Source organism: Xyrauchen texanus, chromosome 9 (assembly GCF_025860055.1).
Source record: "Xyrauchen texanus isolate HMW12.3.18 chromosome 9, RBS_HiC_50CHRs, whole genome shotgun sequence".
Classification (NCBI taxonomy): domain Eukaryota; kingdom Metazoa; phylum Chordata; class Actinopteri; order Cypriniformes; family Catostomidae; genus Xyrauchen; species Xyrauchen texanus.
The window spans coordinates 903,254-929,676 of record NC_068284.1 but is presented as its reverse complement, the minus strand read 5'-3'; the positions used below and the strand labels follow the sequence as shown (position 1 = coordinate 929,676).

At 40.2% G+C, this 26,423-nt stretch overlaps 1 protein-coding gene across 3 annotated transcripts in view; it reads right to left on the bottom strand.

The window, feature by feature from the left end:
- Positions 1-6,636: 6,636 nt before the first annotated feature.
- Positions 6,637-26,423, bottom strand: part of LOC127649410 (gastrula zinc finger protein XlCGF7.1-like) — a 43,835-nt gene continuing 24,048 nt past the window's right edge. For all 3 annotated transcript variants that reach the window (XM_052134485.1, XM_052134483.1, XM_052134484.1), the window contains 2 exons: positions 9,577-11,209; positions 6,637-9,430 (listed from right to left, as the gene is read on the bottom strand). In XM_052134485.1, the coding sequence (XP_051990445.1) occupies positions 10,362-11,209 (848 nt within the window). In that variant the 3' untranslated portion in view covers positions 6,637-9,430; positions 9,577-10,361. The remainder of the gene's footprint in view (positions 9,431-9,576; positions 11,210-26,423) is intronic.

Genomic DNA, 26,423 nt, shown 5'->3' with positions numbered 1-26,423 from the left:
TTCTCACTTGTTGTCATGTGTAAGTTGAATGTCAAAATTTATATTATACCTGTTATCCTGCACATTCTTTGATACCAAAGATCTCAATTATTTCATTTACAATTTGCTGCTTATTTCATTCTTACAGTGCTTAACTATTCTATTTTTAAATATAGCTTGTAAATCCTAGATTATACATCTAATACTTGATATTTGCACATTATCTGGTATCAAATATTCTACTTACCGTGACTTTAGTATTGGCTTATTTCATTCCGTCTGTGCTTAACTGTTATTCTATTGTTAAATATAGCTTGTAAATCCTTGTGCCACAGGTCAGCATTGCAGTTATAATGGTATATTCTACTCCAGAGCTTTACTCTAAATTATTACCACTCAACCTATTGTTAGAAATGACTTGTAAATATGATGTTATACCTCAATTTATTTGGTATCCTGCACTTTCTTTGGTACCAAATATCCTCATTGCTTATGTTTACTGGTAATTCTTTTCATCCCAGAGCTGACCTCTTTATATTATTAACAATTATTGTAAGTGTTACAATAGTGTTTTTTTTTATCTTTTTTTTTACCAAAATTGAAAACCAGCATGTTCTTTAGTGTGTGTGTGTGTGTGTGTGTGTATATATAATGTTTGTATTTTTCTGTTAGGCCATTTATATTTCAGTGATCTGACATCTTGTTTCAATGACAGTTACTGTACTTTGAAATGTGGAATTAAAACGCCAAATGGAAATTTGTCTGGTTTGATCAATCATTAGGCCTATTCTTGATAAACTGCATGCTATAAATATATATATATAAAAAAAAAATATATATATACAATAAGCGGCGGCAGATCGCTCGAAAAAAGCGTTTGCCTCAGACGCTCCGCGGTCCGCCTTCGATGTAACGGCGGCGGAACGGCGGATGGCCAGCGGGCCGGCCGCGGAACGAAGGCGGCGCGCCGTCAAACGTGTTTGCGATATCGCCATTCTGCCTCTTCTACTGCCTCCGGAGCACCGCCAGCGGCCCGCCGACTTATTGCTATCTGGGTTTATCAATCATTTTGTGTTTCATAATTGTTTAACTGTTTAAATAATTTTAGGACTAGCCTACATACCCCGCTACTTCAAGGGGTTTAGTAATCTATTGTAGATTGCAATAAATCTAGACAAATCTGGGTTCTTGCTTTAGCCTTCTATTCATTTTATGATTTGAAAATGACTAAAACAGAGATTAATATATTTTATTTGACATTTAAAGAGAAACAGGCCTGACAAACTCTGCTCTTTATCTCTCTCTCTATATGCTATATTACCCTGCAACCTAATTTGCATTGGCCAGAGTGCATTTATAAGATTACTGCTAGCTAGCACATTTGAGGCAATTTTAGTAATATGATATTAAAAATGACTTACCTTGATGCTTTTTTCAAGTTTGACAGCGAGATCTTGAAAGCCAATACCGTTATCATGTATTTTGCTAGCCAGGCACAGAAGACATTCAAAAAATGGCTTTTGGCCTTCAAATGCATTGGGCAACGCTATATCTGAACAGCAACCTTTGTTCTGCAGAAACTCTGCGGAGAATAAGACTAGTAACAGCAGGGGTTCAATCTTCAGCTGGCTGGCAGGAGCCGCCACTGGCAGGTCACATGACCTGTCAGTGGCTGGCTGGCAGCCACTGGCAGGTCACGTGACCTGCCAGTGGCTGGCTGGCAGCTGCCAGTCTGAGCCTGGCATGTCACGTGACCTGCCAGTGGCTGGCTGGTAGCTGCCAGTCTGAGCCTGGCATGTCATGTGACCTGTCAGTGGCTGGCTAGTTGTCTGGCAGTCTGCCTTTGGCAAGTTTCAGAAACCATTGATTTTTGACAGTTTTTGTGTTTTGTGTTCCTCCCTTTCTAGCTCATTTATTATGCATCTGTTGATATGATTATGTTCTTTAGTATGATTGATGTTTTGGGGACTGTTATCCCAATATAACCAGTCAAATGGCCGTGATCAGACTGGCAGCTTACAGACGCTTGCTGGACACTCATCCAGTCAGTCGCGGCTTATCAGCGAGTATAACGCGTTGCCTGACACTCTCGCTGCAAGGAAATAAATTGTTTTCTTATTATGAATATAATGTCATGCATCTATTCTTTTGTATAATTGATGTTTTGGGGACTGTAATACCAATATAACCAGTCAAATGGCCGTGATCAGACTGGCAGCTTACAGACGCTTGCTGGACGCTGTATCCATCTATTCACAGAGTAGGCCTAACAGTGAGTGAATCTTTCTCTATTGTTCCCTAATGGTTAAACACTTTCACTAATTATATAATTATATTCAATAACTATATTGTGAACTACATACATATATATATTTTAATAATGAATTTAACTATATATTTAGATAAACTTGTTTGTAACGTCACGTGTGTACCGGGATCTGACTGTTTGAATCGCCTACCCACCCGACCCCACTAAACGGTGGTATCTTATGACGAAAGAAAGAATTGTGAGGTGTATGGCATGTTGCCACTTCAGTAAACGGGATTAAAAGAATTTAGCCTATAATTGACGTATGCTACGTAAACAATTGTAAACTATATCAGAATTTGACAGTTTCGAATAAACTACCCAGGGCAATAAAAATGGGATCTTATGAAGTGGGAGGTAGGCTAAGTTTCGTCTTAATTGTAGCCTTGTATGTTGCCACTTCAAAAATACTGATACTGTGCTAAGTGATTTTACCGTTAAAGTTGGCATTCTTTTATTGAATTATTAAAAAGCTTTCTTTTATCGAATTATTTTAAAGCATCGCTGTATTTTGTCCTGGTGTCAGAAAATGGTCAAAGTAACAACAAATAGTCATGTTAATGGGATTAATTCACATTTTTATAGGCTACTCTGCATCTACATTATTACACAACTTTTTCACAAGGATTAAACACAACGTCACAACTAATGGCAGTATCCCCAAATTAGGTTTATATCCTTAGAATGACAGGCAGGCAACAGTAACAGTAAGCAACCAGTCATGATCAGGGCCATTTGATTGCTTTAATTGGGATAAAATTCTCTAAAACATCAATCATACAAATAAATAAATGCATATTATGTTCATAATAAGAAAACAATTTATTTCCTTGCAGCGAGAGTGTCAGGCAACGCGTTATACTCGCTGATCAGCCGCGACTGACTGGATGAGCGTCCAGCAAGCGTCTGTAAGCTGCCAGTCTGATCACGGCCATTTGACTGGTTATATTGGGATAACAGTCCCCAAAACATCAATCATACTAAAGAACATAATCATATCAACAGATGCATAAAAAAATAAGCTAGAAAGGGAGGAACACAAAACACAAACACTGTCAAAAATCAATGGTTTCTGAAACTTGCCAAAGGCAGACTGCCAGACAACTAGCCAGCCACTGACAGGTCACGTGACATGCCAGGCTCAGACTGGCAGCTACCAGCCAGCCACTGACAGGTCACGTGACCTGCCAGTGGCGGCTCCTGCCAGCCAGCTGAAGATTGAACCCCACTAAAGTAAATAGAATAAGACTACTAGTCCATTTTAAATTAACTCTTAATTCATTTCAAAATAAAAATACTATGATAAAGTACACATACCTGAAAAATGTACCTAAATACAGTAACAAGGTAAACAGAGGCAGGGGTGCCTGCAGCTGTACAGCCCTGTTGATCTACGTAATTGTATATGCTCTCTAATTGACTGTGATTATGATGTGGGTGGAGTAACATACACAGGTGTGCAATCAATAATAAAATGGCCGCTGCTCTCTTGTGCAGGAGTGCAGGCTAAACGCCAGATAATGTCTGAGTTGTAAATCCTTCGTCATGTACTACTATTACCGGTTACCTAGCTCTAATTGAGATGGCAGCGCCAACAGGTTATGGGCCCAGTAAAGAATATGGGAACCGATGGAATCGTTTATGTTTCGACGGAGAGGAAAAGAATTACGAACTGTGGGAAACGAAATTCCTGGCACATTTGCGTCTTCTGGGTTTGAAATCCACCATATTGGGTGAAGCCTCTGCCGTGGACGATGAAGGTGAGGAAGACGACAGTAAAAATGAAGAGGCATATGCAGTGCTGATCCAATTATTAGATGACAAGAGTATGTCGCTTGTGATGAGAGAGGCTGCTGATGATGGTAAGAAGGCATTACAGATTTTGAGAGATCACTACGCTGGTAAGGGGAAGCCACGTGTGATAAGTTTGTATACGGAGTTGACATCTCTTCAGAAAGGTGTAAATGAAACAGTTACGGATTATATTATTCGTGCGGAGACCGCAATCACAGCATTGCGAAATGCGGGAGAGACTTTGAGCGACGATTTATTGACTGCCATGATTCTAAAGGGTTTACCCGATACTTTCAAACCATTCTCTATTTTTATTACGCAGAGTGATGAAAAACTAACATTTGCCGACTTTAAAGCAAAACTGAGGAGCTATGAAAGCACAGAGAAGTTTGGCACTGCTGGTTCGGTAGAGGACAGCGTAATGAAAATTAAAGGAAGAGACAATTGGCGTATGAGACTCACCTGTTACAATTGTGGACAGAAAGGTCACAAAGCCGCGGAGTGCACGGTGGTTGCTGAGGAGCGCGGGGAACGGAGACAATGGTGTAGTTTCTGTAAAAGCACCTCACATAAAGACGTGCACTGTCGTCGAAGAAAGCGGGATAAAGTGAAGCAAATGATGGATGAAGAGGAGGATCACACATTTGCGTTTATGGTGGAGCAGGTGAATAAAGTCCCAATTGGTGGAGTGGAAATGAAAGGTCTCATGGTGGATTCTGGAGCTTCTAAACACATCGTTACGGACATTGAGAAGTTCGTGGATTTCGACTCAAGTTTCAAGCCTCAGAGCCACATACTGGAGCTGGCTGATGGCGGAACGGGCCAGTGGTATCGCGTTGAAGAAAGGTACCGCAAAATTGCGTTTGAGAAATAACAATGGCCGCATTGTGGACATGATGTTGACAGAGGCACTTTATGTGCCATCATTTTCTCAAGACATCTTTTCCGTCAAAGCGGCAATTACACACGGAGCGAGAGTAATCTTCAAAGAGGGACAGAACCGACTCATTCACAAAAATGGTACAACTTTTGATATTCATATGTATGACAGATTGTTTTACTTGAGTACTGTAGCTAATGAGATTGATGAGTGTAACGCGTGCTATGATATTCAGACATGGCATGAAATACTGGGTCATTGTAATTATGATGATGTGTTAAAGTTGGAGAATGTTACAGATGGGATGAAAATTAGAGGTAAACTAGACAGATCCAATTTGAAATGTGAAGTGTGTGTAAAAGGCAAATTTGCTCAGAACAGAAATAGAGATCTAGATGAGAAAGCAGAAGATGTATTTGCACTTGTTCATGCAGATCTGGCTGGTCCTATAGAACCAGCAGGGAAAGGTGGTTTTAGATTTGCCTTAGCATTCACAGATGACTATTCAGGAGCTGTGTTTACCTATTTTTTGAAGAGCAAGAGTGACACTGCCGTAGCCACCGAGAAATTCATTGCTGATGTTGCACCATATGGTAAAATTAAATGTATAAGATCAGATAATGGAACAGAGTTTACATCTACTGTATTTCAGTCATTGCTCAGCAAAAATGCTATAAGACATGAAACCTCAGCTCCTTATTCACCCCATCAAAATGGGACAGCTGAAAGAGCTTGGAGGACTTTGTTTGAAATGGCAAGATGTATGCTAATTGAGAGTAATTTACCAAAGGAGTTGTGGACATATGCGGTACAGACCGCGGCTATAATTAGAAACAGATGTTATAATAGACGTCTGGGACAAACTCCATACTATCTGATAACTGAAAAAAAAACTGACCTATCCAAAATGAGTGTTTGGGTTAGAGTGTTATGCATACAAGTATGACAAGAAAAAGTTGGATGCGCGATGTGAAAAGGGTATATTTGTTAGTTATGACAAAAATAGCCCTGCTTATCTTGTTTTCTATCCAGACACAGGGAGAGTACTCAAAAGTAGACTGGTGAAGTTTGTCACAAAAAGTACAAATGAAAGAGATACTTAGACAGAGGAGGATGTGGATAAATATTTGAGATCTAGGAAGGAGGTTGAAATCCTAGTACCAAAACTAGATAAGACTAAAGTAATTCCACAAGAAATGAAAGTTGATGAAGTCAGTAAAAAGGGTGAAAAAGAGAATGATCTAGGTACTAGATATCCAAAAGAGAAAGAAGACCCCCAGCACTTTGCAGACTATGATTATGAGGTTAAAGATGATGCAGATCAGCCATTGACTATAGATTACTGTTATCGTGTTGCATGTGATGTACCTCAGACACTGAAGGAAGCCTTAGGCTCTTTAAAATCAGAGCAGTGGGTTGAAGCTATGGAAGATGAGATGAATTCTCTAAAAGAGAATAATACGTTCACATTAACAACACTACCAGAAGGTAAACAGGCAGTAGGGGGAAGATGGGTTTATAATATAAAGGAAAATCCTGATGGGGGATTATATAAAGCCAGGTATGTGGCAAAGGGTTATTGTCAAGTGGCAGGTATTGATTATAATGAGACCTTTTCACCTACTGCCGATATAACTTCAGTACGTGTTTTAATGCAGCTTGCAGCACAATATGATTTAGAGTTACATCAGATGGATGTTAAAACTGCATATCTGCATGCTCCTATAGATTGTGAAATTTATATGAAGCAACCTGAAGGATTTGAAGTTAAGTCAAAAACAGGAGAAGAATTGGTATGTAAGCTCAATAAATCACTGTATGGTCTGAAACAATCAGGACGAAATCATTCAACATCTTGTTCCAATTTCTTAATTGAAAATGATTTTGTTCAAAACTCAACAGATAATTGTGTTTACAGTAAACAAATTGATGAAGACAGAATCATACTGATTATTTGGGTTGATTATCTTATTGTTGCAGCGAGTAATGATCAAATACTCAGAGATGTGAAGGAAATGTTGGGAATTAAATTCAAAGTTAAAGATCTGGGAAAACTTCGACATTTCTTAGGCATTGACTTTACGCAAGAACATGGTAAAGTAAAAATGAATCAGGAAAGATACATTTAAAAAATTCTGGAGAGATTTGATATGACTCACTGCAAACCAAGATCAACCCCATGTGAAATCAAAGTAAAATTTGACAATGATGGTGAACCTGTTGACTTAAAAAGGTATCGTGAAGTGATTGGTAGTTTAATGATGACAAGTACTCGCCCAGATTTAAGCTTCATAGTTAGTAAATTGTCACAATATCTAAGGGCACCAAAAGAACAACATTGGGTGGCTGCTAAACATGTGTTGAGGTATTTGAAAGGTACAGCAGACTTGGAATTATGTTATAAGAAAAGTGATGTAAATCTGAAACTTGTGGCTTATAGCGATGCAGACTGGGCAGCAGACTTAAATGACAGGCATAGTATTACTGGCTGCTGTTTCAGTTTGTCTAAGAATGGGCCTGTTGTCTCTTGGAAGTCTAAGAAACAACAAACTGTTGCTTTATCCACATGTGAAGCAGAATATATGGCTTTATCAGCTACTGCACAAGAAAGCTTGTATCTGACCAATCTAATCAATGGAATGGATAATGTAATTGAATATGCACCAGTGACTATTTTTGGGGACAATCAGGGTGCTATTGCACTTTCAAAGAATCCGGTGTGTCGACAAAGGTGTAAGCATATTGACATAAGGTATCATTTTGTTCGATCTGTACTGAATGACGGCAAAATAATTCTTTATTATTGTCCTACAGTTGATATGGTGGCAGACATTTTAACAAAATCTGTGTCTAAAGCTAAAATGGATAAATTTATGTGTTTTTTATTTGGAGTGTGAATTAATTGTAATTCGGAGATGCATGTGACTCATTGTGTTATATTCTGTCAATTTAAGAACAAGGAGGGGTGTTAATCTATGTAATTGTATATGCTCTCTAATTGACTGTGATTATGATGTGGGTGGAGTAACATACACAGGTGTGCAATCAATAATAAAATGGCCGCTGCTCTCTTGTGCGGGAGTGCAGGCTAAACGCCAGATAATGTCTGAGTTGTAAATCCTTCGTCATGTACTACTATTACCGGTTACCTAGCTCTAATTGAGATGGCAGCGCCAACAAGCCCTATGCACTGAGAAATATTTACTCAAAGAATATTTCATCAATCATAAAATGTGTCTTGTATTTCTGTTGTCTGTTTAAAAGCCCAATTTTCGAATGAATGATTCTTTTGAGTCAGTTCTTTTCAGTGAATTGGCCAAACAGGCTGAATTAATTCACGATTCAGTACAATTCATTCAGAGCGCTCTCACTGAATCATTTGGAGCAGTTTCCTCACACAGTAAAACAGTATCAAGATATTTATGAATAAAGACAACAATCAATGCTGCATACAGTGGAAATGTAACAACAATTAACTGAATCAAAAGGCTGTCTTTTTGAGAGGTAACTTCAGAAACTTGAGCTAGTGCTCGGTCATGTGAACAAGGGGCTGTTCAAACTGAATGTGTTTTTGCATCCGCTCACACTGTTAATCAATCGTTTTCCATGGATGGAATGTCTTTTGACAACTGCATCACGTTTCACTGTTTTTAGCATCTCTCACGGGAGCGCTGCATTTTAAGATGATGTGTCAAATTAAAATAACTCAAGACACTTGCGTTCTGCTCTATTCGTTGTGGTGCATTTTGCTTTGTTAATGTGAAAACGCGTCTGTCTGAACGATTACTGAAAGAAATGCTTTAGCCAGTAGTTACGTGAATGCTAATCACACTCAAGAAAATAAAACTAATGTTTATCTTAAAGTCACCAGAATTGAACGCTTTGGTGTTGTTTTTTTGCAACAAAACAAATCTCCCCTGGGAGCATGCCCAGATATAAGGTTTATTAGGCAGATTTTTGTGTGTACCCTCAGATTATATCCCTGAACAGAGCGACACCATATCTACATAGTTACAGAAGAACAAACAGCCACTAAGATTGAAGTTCAGTGCAAATTTTAAATGGTTAACATTAGATGAGACAAAGCATTTTAATCAGCTGTTTACATCTTTGCCTATTAATATGATAACGGGAGACATCTACAATTGCAGCTTCCAGTGTATGAATGCGTTTTTACTTTTGTGAGAAGTTTGGAAGTTCGGTCACAGGAGGATAGGGTAAACAACGAAGACTTTATTTGCTCTTCACTCAAACAAAAACTCTGAAGATAACCTCTCAAACCAGACTCTAAATAACATACATTCTAAATACACTCTCTTAATATCTCATGTCGCACTTGTGTTCTTCTCTCTCCTCTCTGGCATGTCTTGGCTGCTTTTTGAAGTTTCTCCCCTCCATCACTGTTGTATCACTGCAACCTGCCTCTCCTAAGCTTCTGTCATGGCTTTACCACTTACAGTGCCATACTCCTGTAGAAAAATCTGATGTTATAATCTGTCAGCCAATGGAAAATGCAACACATCAGCATAAAACTACACTGATGTAACATTCAAATAAACCACTCAACTCGCTGAAAATGAGTTATTACCATTTGAAAGTTTGCAAACGACCATACCTGTAACAGAACTGCAGGTCAGGACACACAAACCGGTCTGCTGAAGCATAGAGATAATCATCCCCATGTGCCACCAAACCCTAACAAATGAAAATGTTAATGAAATGGTTTTTTTTTTTTTAATCGACTTAAATATATTTTGCCCTATTGTTGGCCTAGTATGGCCAATTCTCAATGTCACTGGAATAGACTTTAGCCATTCTTTTATTTCTTCTGTAGTTTTCAATGAAATGTGATATGTGGATAATGGCAACAAAGTCAGCAAGGTAATTGGTATGTCACAGTGTCATATTTGCACATGTGGTATGAATACTTGAAAACACAATAAATATTAAGATATATCTTATGTCAGATCAATCAAAACCTTAAATCCCAGTTTCAGGTATGACATAATTGTAGATTTTACATTTCTTGGCTTAAAGAAAAGTGAGAGATATACTGTCAACTTGCTGGAAGTGTTGGAACATTTGAACTTATACAGATACTTGCAACTTAATGGAATGTCCTGAGCAAGGACATTCAATTTCACAAATGCATCTTGCTTTAATTACTCTGTCTCATTTCCTTTCCTTGCATCCTCACATCCTAAATGGAAGGAGCTAAGATGCAACGAATGTAGGGAAAGGAAACGAAAATTCCTTTTAGTTTCTTTAAATGTTCTTCTACCTGTTGCACACCATGACAGCTCAATTATCTCTGCAGTTTATTTAGCGGTTCACCCACTTAATTGTTATTTTTGAAGAGTATTTTATCCTATTTGCATGGCAAATAAAGATTAACTTAGCTCAGTGTGACAACCCTGGACAATGATTTTTTCTGTGAGTCAGTAGAGTGCTTGATTGTGTGAAACTCTTCCCACATGAAGTGCAGTGGTACGGCCTCTCTCCAGTATGTACTCTCTCGTGCGCTTTCAGGTTTCCTGAAATAGCGAAATTCTTTTCACAATATGAACACTTGTAAGGTTTTTCTCCAGTATGGACTCTTTGGTGCAGTTCCAAGTTGTAAGCTCTTAGAAAGGCCTTCCCACACTCAGAGCACACATGATCTCGCACACCAGTGTGTTTACTCTGGTGATATTTAAAACTGTTCAGCTGTAAAAAAGTCTTTCCACAAAGTGAACACAAGTAAGTCTTCTCAATTGCATGAATATTCCGGTGTGTTCTTAAGATGGATCTAGAAGAAAATGTTTTGCTGCACTGATCACAGCTATATGACTTTTCTCCAGAGTGAAATATCAAATGACTTTTGAGACTACATGCCTCTCTGAAACTCTTCCCACACTGAGGGCATGTGAAAGGCTTCTCTCCGGTGTGAATTCTCATGTGCTTATTAAGACTTGCTTTACGTGTGAAACTCTTCCCACACTGACGGCATGTGAAGGGCTTCTCACCAGTGTGAACTCGAATGTGACGCTTAAGATCTTCTTTATGTCCAAAACTCTTTCCACACTGAGGGCAGGAAAAATAATGTTTTACTCTTGTTCTTTTAATTCTCTTTTGTGAAAAATGATTTTCAGTCTGTGAGTCACTAAAAGACTTTTGTTTTGTTTTGAAACTATAACGTGTCTGATCTGGATGGTGTTTCTCCTCCACTTCATTCAATTCTTGATTCTCCTCTTCCATGTCCATCAGGTCTAAAATGAAGACACAAAATGGTCTTTTATTTCAAAGGACAAATATTACAATTAAGGAATTCATATTGATGCCATATTTTATAGCAGGAACCCATAAGTGTCAAGAATCTATTTTAATGTTGTTTGATGTGCTCAAGGTTAAGTCTCTCATGCTCATGTTAATGTCATCACATCCAGTAGATACTAAGCTGCAAGATTTATGGCATTAAATGTGTATTTTGTTTAATTTTAAGAATTTGTTATCTCCTATGAATTGCTTGAGGCTTTTTTATTTTAATCTTCATCTAAATACAATAGGGACATTCTGTGCCAGCCCAACCAGAGGTCCCCAGACAGAAATATTGTCTTTGATCATTTTTTCCACTGTTGAAAGATAAGCATACTTTGGCAAGAAAAGTATGTGCACCCTTTGTAACTAGCTGGTTTTCTATATTAATTGGTTATAAAACGTGATCTCATCTTCATCTAAGTCACAAGTATAGACAAAACACAATGTCCTAACAACACACAAACAATTATAATCTTTCATGTCTTTATTGAACACATCCCATTAAACATTCACAGTGCTGTGGAAAATGTAAGTGAACCCTTGGATTTAAAAACTGGTCGATCCTCCTTTGGCAGTGTTACGAACTCTTATGACCTAGGGTCATATTAAAAGGTAACATTGTGGTTGCGATGAACTTGGTGTGAGTAAAATGGCAAGAGACAACACGTAACGAAATAATGCGAAAGAAAGATAATTTATTATACATAAGTGAATTAATCATACCAAAAGAAGAATAATGTTGATAATAATAATGGTGAATATAAACAAAGAAAATAATACGCAAAATATTTACAGCTCAAAAGATACCAGATAAATAGTTAACCCAAGAGAATAAAGGGACGTAATTAGTGAAGCCAAATGAATAAAAAGAACAAAACACAACTCAGTCTGACTTGTAAATCAAACCTCTAATCTAACTAATAAACAAAAGAAAAGTAAAGACAAACCTCTTCAGCGTCAAACGCCCTCTCTAAATTACACTGACTAACAAACACAAAAACATACAAGGGTGGCATTCACTTACTTACCTGATGTGTATATACATAGTTTTCCTAGGTATATTTTTGTGTAAGTCACGTGACATTTTTACCTGTCCACATTACTCTTGGTAACCTCAAACCACGCCATCAAAAGGGCAAAAATAAGAACATAAAAGGGAACGTGTCACAATAATATTCAAAACGAGATGGCAAAGAAAATAACAGAACATAACGAACGTACAAGGCAACAAAGCAGAGCGACAAGAAAACAAGCCACCCACGCGTTCTTTGCAGCTTCCCTTTAACTGCTAGCGGGAAACTTGAATGGCTGCGGGGGAGGTGACGTCATGTCATAGATTGAAATTGACAGCTCTCCCAGCCTGAGCGAGCCTAAGAATGTGTGTGAGAGAGAGAGAGAGAGAGAGAGAGACAGACATCCACGCGCAACCACAGGGACGTAACACTCCCACCCTTAAGAACAAACCTGTTTGTAAAAAATAAAAACACATGCAATACTTTTACACTCTCGAAAGAGCGTCAGCCAAAACATTATCAACACCCTTTTTGTGTTTGATCTCCAAATTGTAATTTTGGAGTACTAGAGCCCAGAGCATCAAACGCTGATTTTGATTATACATTCGAGATAAAAACACAAGAGGGTTATGGTCTGTAAACACTGTGACAGGAAGACTAATAGAACCAAGGTAAACTTCAAAGTGTTGTAGGGCAAGCAAGAGAGCAAGTGCTTCTTTTTCAATGGTAGAGTAATTAAGCTGATGCTTATTAAACTTACGAGAACAGTAACTAACAGGATGATCTATACCATTTTTATCTTCCTGAAGAACAGCTCCAGCACCAACGGCGCTTGCATCGACATCAAGCTTAAAAGTGTGTATAAAGTCAGGTGCAACAAGAACAGGTGCATTACATAAAAGCGTCTTTACACAATCAAAAGCATACTGACACTCCACAGACCATTTAAAAAATGTAGACGGGCTGAGTAACGCAGTGAGAGGATTAACAACAGTCGAGAAATTTTTGCAGAAACTGCGATAATATCCAGCCATACCCAAGAATCTTCGTAACTCTCGTCAGGTGGTAGGGACTGGAAATTCCGCAATAGCTGTGACTTTTTAGCCTCTACCGGTCGTACCTGGCCTTGTCCAACCTCTTTACCGAGATAAGTGACAGTCGCTCGGCCAAACTCGCATTTTGCCAAGTTGAGGGTTAAGTTAGCTTTACGAAGGCGTTCAAACACTGTTCTCAACAAGCACACATGTTCCTTCCAATTCCCAGAGTATAAAACCAGATCATCGAGATATGCATTGCAATTCGGAGTCCGAAAGCCATCGCTTTATACTGAAGGAACCTGTCTGGGGTTACAAATGCTGAAATTTCTGACGCTTGTGGAGTAAGTGGTACCTGCCAGTACCCTTTCAGCATATCCAGCTTAGTAACAAAACAAGCAGACCCAATATTATCAATACAGTCTTCCATTCGCGGTAACGGATAACTGTCTGGCACCGTTACGGCGTTCACCTTACAGAAATCAGTGCAGAATCTAAACGTGCCATCAGGCTTAGGAACGAGAATACACGGAGAACTCCACGGACTACAACTAGGTTTGGCTAAATCATTCTCCAGCAGATAACTTATTTCTTGACGCATAATAGATTTCTTGACTGCATTTATGCGATAAGCATGTTGCTTAATAGGACAAGCACCGTTTACAACAATATCATGCTGTAAGACATTCGTTTGTTTAGGAACATCACTAAACAGACAGTTAAAATCAGATATTACTTTAACAATGTCAGTTTCCTGGTCCAAAGTTAAATGATTAAGATACGAGTGAATATCTTTTAAAATCTGAGTTGGCTAACCTTGCACAATGCTGAGGAGCATTGCGAAGCACGACACCATCCTCGTCAGCCCCTGAGATACCAGAAGATGGGATCAGTTCCACGGTTATTGCGACAGACGAGACAGCGGGCCCTGCAGTCTCCTCTGAAGCTTTCACCTCAGGTATCGCCCTTTCATGGTAAGCTTTTATCATGTTTATGTGACAAACTCGGGTTTAACGTCTTCTGTCAGGTGTGTAAAGCATATAATCAGTTTCACTCATTTTCTGTTTCACCACATACGGACCAAAGAAACGGGCAGACAAAGATGATCCAGGAACTGGTAAAAGCACCAACTCTTTATCACCAGACGAAAACGAACGCGCAACTGCTCTCTGATCGAACTTGCGCTTCATGCCTTTCTGAGCATTTTCTAAAGATTCTTTAGCTAGTGACCAAGCAGTATGCAAACGATCTCGAAATGTACTTACATAATCCAGTACGTTAGTGTTCGGGCTCGGATCAGTAGCCAAAATGTGCTCTTTAAGAACTTTCAAAGGTCCTCTCATCTGATGTCCGAATACGAGTTCGGCTGGGCTAAAACCAAGAGATTCTTGTACAGTCTCTCTTACTGTGAATAGAACCAAGGGAACACCCTCATCCCAGTCTCTAGCAGTGTCCATACAATATTTCTTAAGCATCGACTTAAGTGTCTGGTGAAAGCGTTCAAGTGCGCCCTGGCTTTGTGGATGGTACGCACTTGAAACTCGGTGAGAAATTGCCAAAGACTCCAGTAGTTGTTTAAAAAGTCTTGATAAAAAATTTGTGCCCTGATCACTTTGTATTTTTTCAGGAAGTCCGAAAGTGGAAAAGAACTTCACCAACGCTTTGCTGATAACGGTAGCGGTGATTTTTCTTAACTCTTTCCCGCCAGCGTTTTTAAAAAAGTTGCCAGCCACCGCCAGGGTTTTTGACGATTTTAAGCTAAACTTTAATGGCCCGCAGAATATTTTCTTCCATGAATATATGAAGATGCTATATATCACAATAAAGATCTGAGCCTCTGCTTTTAGGCAAAAAAAATGATTTTATTTTATCTTCATTTGTTCTTTTTTTATTGCGACTTGAACAGAGGTCGGTTTTGTCAAAAAACAACATTTCAGACAAAAAGCTGATAAAAAGGCATGTTTATGTCTGATATTTTGAGCTTCTCAATACTCCATTTCTTCACGTTTGAGACGATCGCAGTCTGTTTCTTTGATCAAAGAGTTGCGTAATCTTTCAAAACATGCGGAGGGGTCTTCCTTACCGTATAACACCTAAAACACGGAAACCCGGAAAATTCTGTGTTTGGCGGGGAAACGTTTTTTCATAAAACACGGAAAATTCCGTGTTTGGCGGGGAAAGAGTTAATGGAATTGCTTCCGGAAATCTAGTAGCCATGCACATTATGGTTAACAAAAACTGGTTACCAGATTTAGTTTTAGGCAATGGCCCAACGCAGTCTATGATCACATGCTCAAACGGCTCCCCAATAGCTGGTATGGGAGACAGTGGAGCAGGTCGAATCACCTGATTCGGCTTCCCAACAGTTTGACAGGTATGACAGGTACGGCAGTACTGAACAACGGATTTCTTTAACCCTGGCCAAAAGAAATGTCGCAATATCCTATTGTACGTCTTTGTAATTCCTAAATGACCAGCAAGCTGATGATCATGTGCTAAACATAGAACATGCTGACGATAAGGAGAAGGAACGACAATTTGATATACAACATTCCAATCTGAATCGTTATTGTTAGAACACCACTTTCTCATCAACAAATCATTTTCAACAAAATAAGCCTCTTTCTTGTCTTTAGCCAAATCAAGAGAGATAGCAGAATTAAAAACAGTGATGAGAGACTTATCCTCTTTCTGTGCAGCAATAACTTTCTCTCGTGACACGGATAATTTTAAGGCATCCGCATCAGACACATTTACTCTGATGTTCTCTGACTGTGAATTGTTTTGCTTTGTCGACGTAACAGTACACAGTGATTCGTCACCAGCAAGGAGAGGAAGAAAAAGAGTCAGACAGATCCACCATATTACCCACTTAACGCGACTGAGCACGAGTGACAGCGCATGCGGGGAAAACCCCAGGGTAAGTATTAGACAAATCTTCTGACTGGCTAAACGCGTCTGGTTTGTCAACAACCTCTAACACGGGCAATATTTTCCCACCGGCCAGGTCATTTCCAAGAATAAAATCAACGCCCTGAACAGGAAGAGAAGGACGTACCGCCACTCTCACGAATCCCGTACATAACTCACTCTGCAAATGTAGACGATGCAATGGTACAGTTATGCAACTCATTTCAATGCCCTGTATTATTACACTTGAGCCACAAAAGGTATCTTCAGACAATGGCAACCTATCTGCGACAATAAATGATTGCATTGCACCTGTGTCTCTAAGCATCCTTATTTCTTTCTGATCCTCACGATTACGATTTAAGGAAATTAACCCTTTCAAGATAAAAGGTTGGTAACTATCGTCAATTTTCTCCTCACTAGGTACAATAACAGTCGGCTTAACAGCTTCCACAAACCCTACACTTTTAGGCTGCTGTTTGCGTTTTAATGTCAAACAATCTGCTATCACATGTCCTCGTTTGTGACAATAAAAACATTCACGATCTTCCCTAGTACGAGGTGGGCTGTGTTTAGAGTGTAACGTTTGGTTTTGCAGAGGAACCGGCTGTGATCTCTCTGGACGTACAAGTGCAAAAACATTTTTGTGGGTTAAAACAAACTCATCCGCTAGCACGGCTGCATGGGATAACGAAGTTACTTTCTGTTCGTTAAGGTAAACCACAACACGATCGGGCAAGCACCCCTTAAACTTTTCAAGCAGTACAAGCTCTCGTAACTCGTTAAAGTCACTCACTTTACTGGCTGTGCACCACTTGTCAAATAAAATGCCTTTGTCCCTTGCAAACTCCACGAATGTCTGGGTAGAATTTTTTTTATGTCCCCTAAACTTCTGCCTATATGCCTCTGGAACTAACTCATACGCGCAAAGTATAGCAGACTTCACAGACTCATACTTTAAAATCTCCTCTAATGATAAAGTAGAGCAAACCTCCTGAGCTTTACCGATCAACTTGCACTGTAATAATAAAGACCAGACGTCTTTAGGCCAACGAAGAGAAGTAGCTATGCGTTCGAATGCATTAAAATAAGAATCTACTTCTGATTCTCTAAACTGAGGTACTAAGGCAATGTGCTTGCTTATGTCAAACGTAACCTGGGATGAATCAGACCGCGGAGGAACATCAGAGACCGGACCTGGATTCGACTGCGCAGCCGAACCGGCAGCAACCCTCATCGCGTCCAGATCGAGCTGTCGCAGCTTCACCTGAGTCTCCGCCTCAATTTCGAGCCTGCGTAACTCCAAACGCAGATTTTGCTCAGCCTGACGTGCTTGGGCTTTCTCTTGTGCCTCATATTGCAAACGGGCCAAGCGGACTCTGTCGCGCGCTGTCTCTGGAATCAACAGAACTGGGAGAGAATGGATCAAACGGTGGGAAGCCGGCCTTAGCATCGGCCAATACCTCCGCATCAGCGCGACCGCTCCGCTTATCCTCATCATCCACAAGGCTGAGATTTGCCACTGCAACGTCACCCACACCGACATTTCCGCTAGCCCCATCATCACCCACGGTATTTGACATAGGAAGAACATTACTCTCTCTTAACCGCTGTATCATCTTACTCCTTATGTCACTCTTAAGAGCCTGTCTACTCACAACAACCTGATAGTGGTCAGCTATCAGCACCAAGTCTTGCTTCCTGCACGAACTAATCTGCTCTAAGGACGGACTGGCAATAAATTCCTGCAAGTTAAACCTTTCCATAATGCTCAACCAGAAAACGAGCACAACAATACCACTCCGCATAAATACGCCGCCAAAATAACGTTTCGTCACTTGCCACCAGCACACACACAAATGATCACAACTATACATTTATTTGGGATTTTAACAATCCCGGATGAGCCCCCATTAAATGTTACGAACTCTTATGACCTAGGGTCATATTAAAAGGTAACATTGTGGTTGCGATGAACTTGGTGTGAGTAAAATGGCAAGAGACAACACGTAACGAAATAATGCAAAAGAATGAATTTATTATACATAAGTGAATTAATCATACCAAAAGAAGAATAATGTTGATAATAATAATGGTGAATATAAACAAAGAAAATAATACGCAAAATATTTACAGCTCAAAAGATACCAGATAAATAGTTAACCCAAGAGAATAAAGGGACGTAATTAGTGAAGCCAAATGAATAAAAAGAACAAAACACAAAACTCAGTCTGACTTGTAAATCAAACCTCTAATCTAACTAATAAACAAAAGAAAAGTAAAGACAAACCTCTTCAGCGTCAAACGCCCTCTCTAAATTACACTGACTAACAAACACAAAAACATACAAGGGTGGCATTCACTTACTTACCTGATGTGTATATACATAGTTTTCCTAGGTATATTTTTGTGTAAGTCACGTGACATTTTTACCTGTCCACATTACTCTTGGTAACCTCAAACCACGCCATCAAAAGGGCAAAAATAAGAACATAAAAGAGAATATGTCACAATAATATTCAAAACGAGATGGCAAAGAAAATAACAGAACATAACGAACGTACAAGGCAACAAAGCAGAGCGACAAGAAAACAAGCCGCCCACGCGTTCTTTGCAGCTTCCCTTTAACTGCTAGCGGGAAACTTGAATGGCTGGGGGGGGTGACGTCACGTCATAGATTGAAATTGACAGCTCTCCCAGCCTGAGCATGTGAGAGAGAGAGAGAGACATCCACGCGCAACCACAGGGACTTAACACTCCCACCCTTAAGAACAAACCTGTTTGTAAAAAATAAAAACACATGCAATACTTTTACACTCTCGAAAGAGCGTCAGCCAGTCATTTTCTTAGGATGTCTGGCATGAATGGCTCTCTTGAGGTAATTCCACAGCATCTGTATTGGGCTTTTGAAGCCATTCTGTAGTAGATTTACTTTGATGTTTAGGGTCATTGTCCTGCTGAATCACTCAACATCTACTTAGCTTCAGCTGGTGCACAGCCATCCTGACATTATTCTGTAGGATATCTTGATAAATTTGGGAATATATTTTTACCTCAATGATGACAAGCGGTCCAATCCCCGAAGCAGCAAAGCAGCACCAAATCATGATGCTCCATATCCGTACTTCATCGTTGGGATGAGGTTTTCTTGTTGGTATGTGCTACCTATTTTATGCCATACTTAGTGCTGTGTGTTCTTCCCAACCAATTCAACCTTAGTTTCATCAGTGCACAAAACATTTTCCCAGTAATGTTGTGGAGAGTCATGGTGGTCTGAAGTCTTTGGCACTTCAGGCATGCAGCAATGTTTTTGCTGGAAAGCAGTGGCTTCCTTCGTGTTGTCCTGCCATGGACACCATACCTGTTTAATGTTTTTCGTTTAGTAGACTCATGTAGGGCACTAAGTTTAGGAGCAGTTTTGGTTATTAGCAATCATTCATAATTATCAAAGATAATTATGAATTATTAAAATCAATGTTAGCCTTTTAATCAATTTAAAATTGATTAGCAACAGTCAAAAAGGAAACAATGAAGGTTTGAATTCGAGTACTGGCATCCACTGCCAGCCTTTGACACGTGTGTATGCAAAACAAACCAAAAACACTTCTCTTTGAAATATAACAACATTTATTGATGCAGTAATATCAATTAATAATCAATACATTGCAGTCAATAAATTTCCGATGTACAACTACAAACTAATAAATATATAACACATGAGGAAGGTGTGTGTGTAAGGAGTTACATGCTCAAAATGGCAGATATGACTCTTGTGGAGAGTATGTCTTGCGAGATTTCTAGCCAGAGAATATGGCCGCGAATGTGTGCGGAGAGAAGCCGGTTAAATGGCATTTGCCCATTTACCGCATGTAAGCAAAGATTTATCACCAAGTTATCTACTAGCCAAATGTGTTTCGCGTGTGTGTGCGGTTAGTACGACAGAGAGAGAGAATAAAGTGGCGGTACCGAACAGGTTTCGCGATCGTGGGGGATGAACCATCATGAACCATCCTGCGTTCTTTCATTCTTTAACAGATAAACTCTGTATGCGATGGCGAAAATATACAACAGTCCAACGTGGTTGGATTACAACACCACAAAATCTAATTCGTGATAACAGTACCTTACATTAATACCTTACATTAATACCTTGAGTATTATTAGCAACAATGAGCGGACTCTGCGGACCGTACACTGTACAAGCCTTGATAAACAAGAATAACACACTATAATATTCCATCTCCGCCCAGACATTAACCTCTTACTTGGATCAAGTGAGGACGCAGTTAAAATGTGTGTTCATCCATCCTTTAACTCCGACTCGGTTCCTCGAGGCTCGGGTGATGACGGGAGGCTGTTTGCTCTGTCGGCTGGCGGTACGGATGCTGATTCTCGCCGGGCTGGTGGAGAAATCAGCGACATCGACTTGGTAGAAGAGGGAAGAGAATTCTTCTTTCTTCACTTCGGCAGGAAAACGGATGAAGATACGGGTTCCTCGGCGGCCTCCTACAGATCCGTTAGTGTTCGGTGGAACACAGAGTAATCTCAACTCGTCCAACGAGATAGACATTGTAAGGGCACAGTTTCAAGTCATACGTTACTTCCTTGTGCAACGAGGGTACACCTGAGAGCAGCGATGAGCTGCATCTATCCATGGCATGACAAAGTTGTTGGAAGCAATGCTCAGAAGGATTTCAGAGGTATTTCTATGCCCGATGACATCATGGCTGAGGGGCGTTCTGTTGAGCGCCTCATCCAATAGAAGTTGAGAGTTCGATCCTTTTCACACATTTTACACATAGGTGTTAAATGAGCAAGGCTTCTTAGGATTTGTAGTCTGTTTTGTACTCCCTTTGTTTGATTTTGGCATGTTTTTTATCAGTAAGATTTATGAATGTGTGTTTGTAGGCCTCAGTCAGGCTTTATGACTGTGTTAGGCCTGGCTTTGTCTTGTATCTGAATACATGAGGCCAGCACTCATGAACAGAGATGTGAACCAGTTCCAGTGATTCCTTCAAGTCTTAAGTCGTCACCATAGGTTTCTTTTTTTACCTCACTGAGCATTCTACAGTGTGCCCTTTGAGTCATCTTGGCTGAACGGCCACATCTAGGGAGAGTAGCCACAGTACTAAATTGTCTCCATTTATAGACAATTTGCCAAACTGATGACCAAACTTATGACATATGAAAACCGAAATAACTCCTTAACCCTTTCCAGCTTTATGCAAAGCAACAATTCTTTTTTTTCTCACCAATTTGGAATTCCCAATACGCTCCTTCCAAGTCCACATGGTGGTGTAATGACTCACCACAATCCAGGTGGCAGAGAACAAGTCTCAGTTGCCTCCGCGCTTGAGACATTAATCCGCACATCTTATCACGTGGCTTGTTGAGCACGTTACCACGGATACATAGTGCATGTGGTGGCCCACGCTATTCTCTTTGGCATCCATGCTCAACTCACCACGTGCCCCACCGAGAGCAAGAACCACACATTATAGCCACCACAAGGAGGTTACCTCATGTGACTCTACCCTCCCATAGCAACTGGACCAATTTGGTTGCTTAGGAGACTCCTGGCTGGAGTCACTCAGCTCACCCTGGATTAGAACTCGCGACTCCAGGGGTAGTAGTTAGTGTCTTTACTCACTGAGCTACCTGCTGAGCTAACTGCTTTTTGTGAATAGCAAACTCAAAATATTTGAGTGCTTTTTATAAATCAAAGTAGTTCTAACACACACCTCCAATCTCTTCATTAATTGGCAGGATTGCCAACTCCTGTCTCTAATTAGCATTTGTTGTTTAGGCTAGGAGGTTCACTTACTTCTTCCACAGCACTGTGAATGTTTAATGGAATGTGTTCAATAAAGACATTAAATAATTGTTTGTGTGTTGTTAGATCATGCATATTGTGTTTGTCTATACTTGTGACTGATGAAGATAAGATCACATTTTTCAACCAATTATTACAGAAAACCAGCTAATTTCAAAGGGTTCACATACTTATTCTTGCCACTGTAAATGATGATGAAAGCCAAAAAAATAAATCAATATTTTCTGAGTAATTCATTATTTTATTCAAAATTACGATTTCACCTATGACTTTGGAGTAAATCTATAGGTAAAATAAAATAACCTGAAAGGTGGCACCATCATTATTTTATTTTCACACAGAGATAGATAGGTCTTTTACTCAAATCAGTGGAATTTAGCACCGCTCATTGCATTATAAGCCAATGGTGAGTCAAAACAATTACTCGAGTGCCAATAACTCTAGAAGTATTAAATATCACTTAATATCCTTTAAGATTTTTTTTTATATTTATATTTTTATATCCTTTTTGTATTTTTAAAGGGTAACTAAACTCCTGCTCAGAGTCTGACTCCACCCACTAGAAATATCTGAAAATGCAGGAAAAGTGGGCAGACCCCGGCGGGGATAGAGGGAACGAACCAAGTGCGGGGCTGAGCGGGGGCACCTGAGACTCGTAGTGACGGATTAATTGACAGCTGCTGTCAGACTCTATGTTATTATTATTCCTCACACGGTCGCAAGACGACATGTACATGAATCTGGCGTGGTGAGCTGGAACCTGCTTACGTCAGCTGTCACCGCTTACTTCACGAAGTACCGCAACAGCCAATAGGAAAATTCAACTGCAGTAGCCACCGTTCAACCTGAAGAGGGCAGCACTCAGACGTTTTTACACCATATACTGTAGAATTAAAACACTTTATACACAAATGTCAAAAAAATTACTTGAATCAATGACCAGTACTAATAAAGCCCCATGCTTACAGATCATTAACTAAAAAAAGTTGGTTTAGGGTTTAGTTACCCTTTAAGGACCTCTGTGGTTAAATCACAGAGAAATGTGGCTCTCAATGTGGCTACATCTGAAAATTGTTAAAATTTTCATAGGTCAAAAATGTGATTAACATGGTATTAAGCTAGTTTTTCTTGTCCAAAATAGGTATTGCACTACCTGAAGAGCCACAATAGTCACTCATTTGTTATATTAGTGCATTTTTGGACAATCTTAGGACTCTCGAAAATCAAGATTTTGACATTATTATTTTTATGTGAATAAATAAGATACATAATTTAAAGATACATAACAAGAAAGATTTGCTTCATACTATGTGTCCCACATTTGGTTTTCGACCATTGAAAATGGGTAAAATTAAAAAAACAAGCCATATATCTCAGAGATTTTACAACATAGGGACATCTTAAAATTAAGATACAAAAAACGAACGTTTCTTCAGAAGCAGAATGTAAAATAATTATTTGTTTTGTTTAAAAAAAATTATATTTAATTAAGTTGTCTTTAAAGGTGCACTCATTTTCAACATTCAACTTTTTTGTTCGTATCTTGTGAACTTACAGCGATATCTAGCGGCTTGGATGCAGAATCATTTCAAATCAAAAGTTTTCAGTTTCAGAGGCCATTGTAGAAATTTAGAATTCACAGTCAGCCATGATTATTTTAATCAGTGAGTGAAAGTGTCACGTAACAGGATGGTTACTGTGATTAAGCCAGTACTTGTATTCAGCTAGTCATGTGATTTTAACATGGAAGGCCCCATGTGCGGACCATCTCCATGTAGAATAAATCAGCTTTTATAAGGTTACTGATTAATCTTGTGTGAGGGGCAATTTTATGTATATGTATCAAAATTACAATAAATTTATTTTGGAGTAAAACTTTTTAATGAGGAAAAAATTACTGGGTGCAGCTTTAAAGGGTAACTAAACTCCTGCTCAGAGTCTGACTCCACCCACTAGCAATATTTGAAAAATGCTCGAAAAGTGGGCAGACCCCAGTGGGGATAGAGGGGACGAACCGAGGGCGGGGATGAGCGGGGGGGCGTGCACCTGAGACCCGTAGTGACAGATTAATTGACAGCTGCTGTCAGACTCTTAAATGGAGAGTGACGCAAGTAGCTTTGCCACGGAGCGTTCTTTTGAAGTCGAGGACCTTTCTCCCCCACCTTCACCTGAAGTGGAGGAGGGTGAATTGTCTGTGGACACAGGGCCGGAGCCATATCAATTCGAGCCGCTGGCTCAAACTGCGGTTTTAACTCCCTGCTGAGCATCCGAGTGCGCATTCACCTTCACTCGCGTGCAGGAAAAACAAATGAAACGCTGTTCAGTGATGTTTATCCTTTTAGCAGGATTTTTATTTAGCAAGCTTCACTTGAACATAACATCAGTTAGCTGTTCTCTCAACTTAGAAGAATGTGACGTAAAGCGTAACGTCATCATGTACAAAACCATATACCTCCAAATAAAACTATACAGGTAGTCAATACCGTAATACAATGTATAAGGATGCAATACGTTTAACACTCCCGCATCGTGAACGCGCGTTTGTCGGCCCCAGAGGATTAACTTTAGCCTAACCATAAATTCTGATTCAAATATATATGATCACTCACCTCAAGATGCCGCTGAGGTGGTGGAGTCCATGCAGGAGGAGCAGCGTTTGGCACTGCGTCGCTTTTCAGCGCAAGCTGTTTGGAGAAGCCCATTTCCACCTCCATTGCGTTCGAGAAGCAATCCCGCGTAAAATGCAGTTTGCACACTCCTACAGCTCTAGGCGGGAACTCGCGGTCTTCCAGAACAAGGACGTGCAACCCCTGGCGCCTAATTTCCAAGTCTATATGGAAAGCAATACAGTCCAGCAGTGCTGTTGCAATCAGCAATATTACACCTACGTACCATCCTGACCACTGTACTAAATACAGATAATCTACGCTAACTTGAAGCTATCCTAACTGACGCAATACTATGCTACTAACTAACTATGCTTCTAACAATACTACACTAACAAATATGCTAATTAACTACCTAGGCTACACGAAATAATCTAAATAACTATATAAATGCTATGCTAAATAGATGCTAAAATACTCTATCCTGATCGTTTTCAATACTCGCAATTCCAACTCCTGACTCGCTACAGTGGTTTTGACGAAACGAGATGGTTTTATACTGCCATGGGCGTGGTAGCTCGTACCAAGGGCGTGGTGAGCTGGAACCTGCTTACGTCAGCTGTCACCACTTACATCACGAAGTACCGCAAACAGCCAATAGGAAAATTCAACTGCAGTAGCCACCGTTCAACCTGAAGAGGGCAGCACTCAGACGTTTTTACACCATATATTGTAGAATTAAAACACTTTATACACAAATGTCAAAAAAATTACTTGAATCAATGACCAGTACTAATAAAGCCCCATTCTTACAGATCATTAACTAAAAAAAGTTGGTTTAGGGTTTAGTTACCCTTTAATATTTCTGGAGTTTGGCACTGCAACATCACAAAGTGTTGGACTTACACCATTGGCACCAGGGGTGTAAAGTAATTGAGAAGAAATACATAAGTATTATTTTTGGGGATATTTACTTGAGTGTAATTTAAACTCAATAATTGTACTTTTACTTAATTACGTTTCAAAATATTTTTTTTTACTCTGTGATGAGGAGGGCGTGGCCGGGCCATGAGGGTGCACGGCTAGCAGGGAGTCAACTGATCAGAGGGAGAGCGAGATAAAGGAGAGCCGGAGACGCCAGTTCAGGAGAGACACATGTGGCCATGCTGATGTTTGTGCGTCTTTGTTTTATGTTGTTTTAAGTTGAATTTCTGTCATTAAAGTTACGTTGACTGTTCAGCCGGTTCCCGCCTCCTCCTTGCCCATACGTTACCTGTTACATTGGTGCTGAAATCCGGGAAGGAGGAGGGATGCGCTGTCGTGGAGTCCTCGCCACTTCCATCTGCCAGAGGAGTCGCCGCAGCCGTCCACATGGGGGCAGAGGAGTCGCAGCCGGCCACCGGAAGTCGGAGGAATCGCTGCCATCCGCCAGGAAGGAGAGGAGCCATTCCATCCGCCAGGGGTCGGAGGACTCACTGCCATCTGCCCGGGGAGGAGCGGCTGTCGTCCACCAGATGACGGAGGAGTGGTTGAGGACAAGGCGACAACGTGTCCGGGGACCGATGAGCAAGTTTTTCTCTCTCCTCTCTCTCTGTGTGTCTCCCACTCACCCTTTCCCTCCACTCATCTCTCCACCAGTTCAGTCCGGATGGCACCCTGGCCTGAATCGGGCGGGGGAGGAGTGTAACGAGGAGGAGGGCGTGGCCGGGCCGTGAGTGCACAGCCGGCACTGGGTCAGCTGATCAGCGGGAGAGTAAGATAAAGGGGAG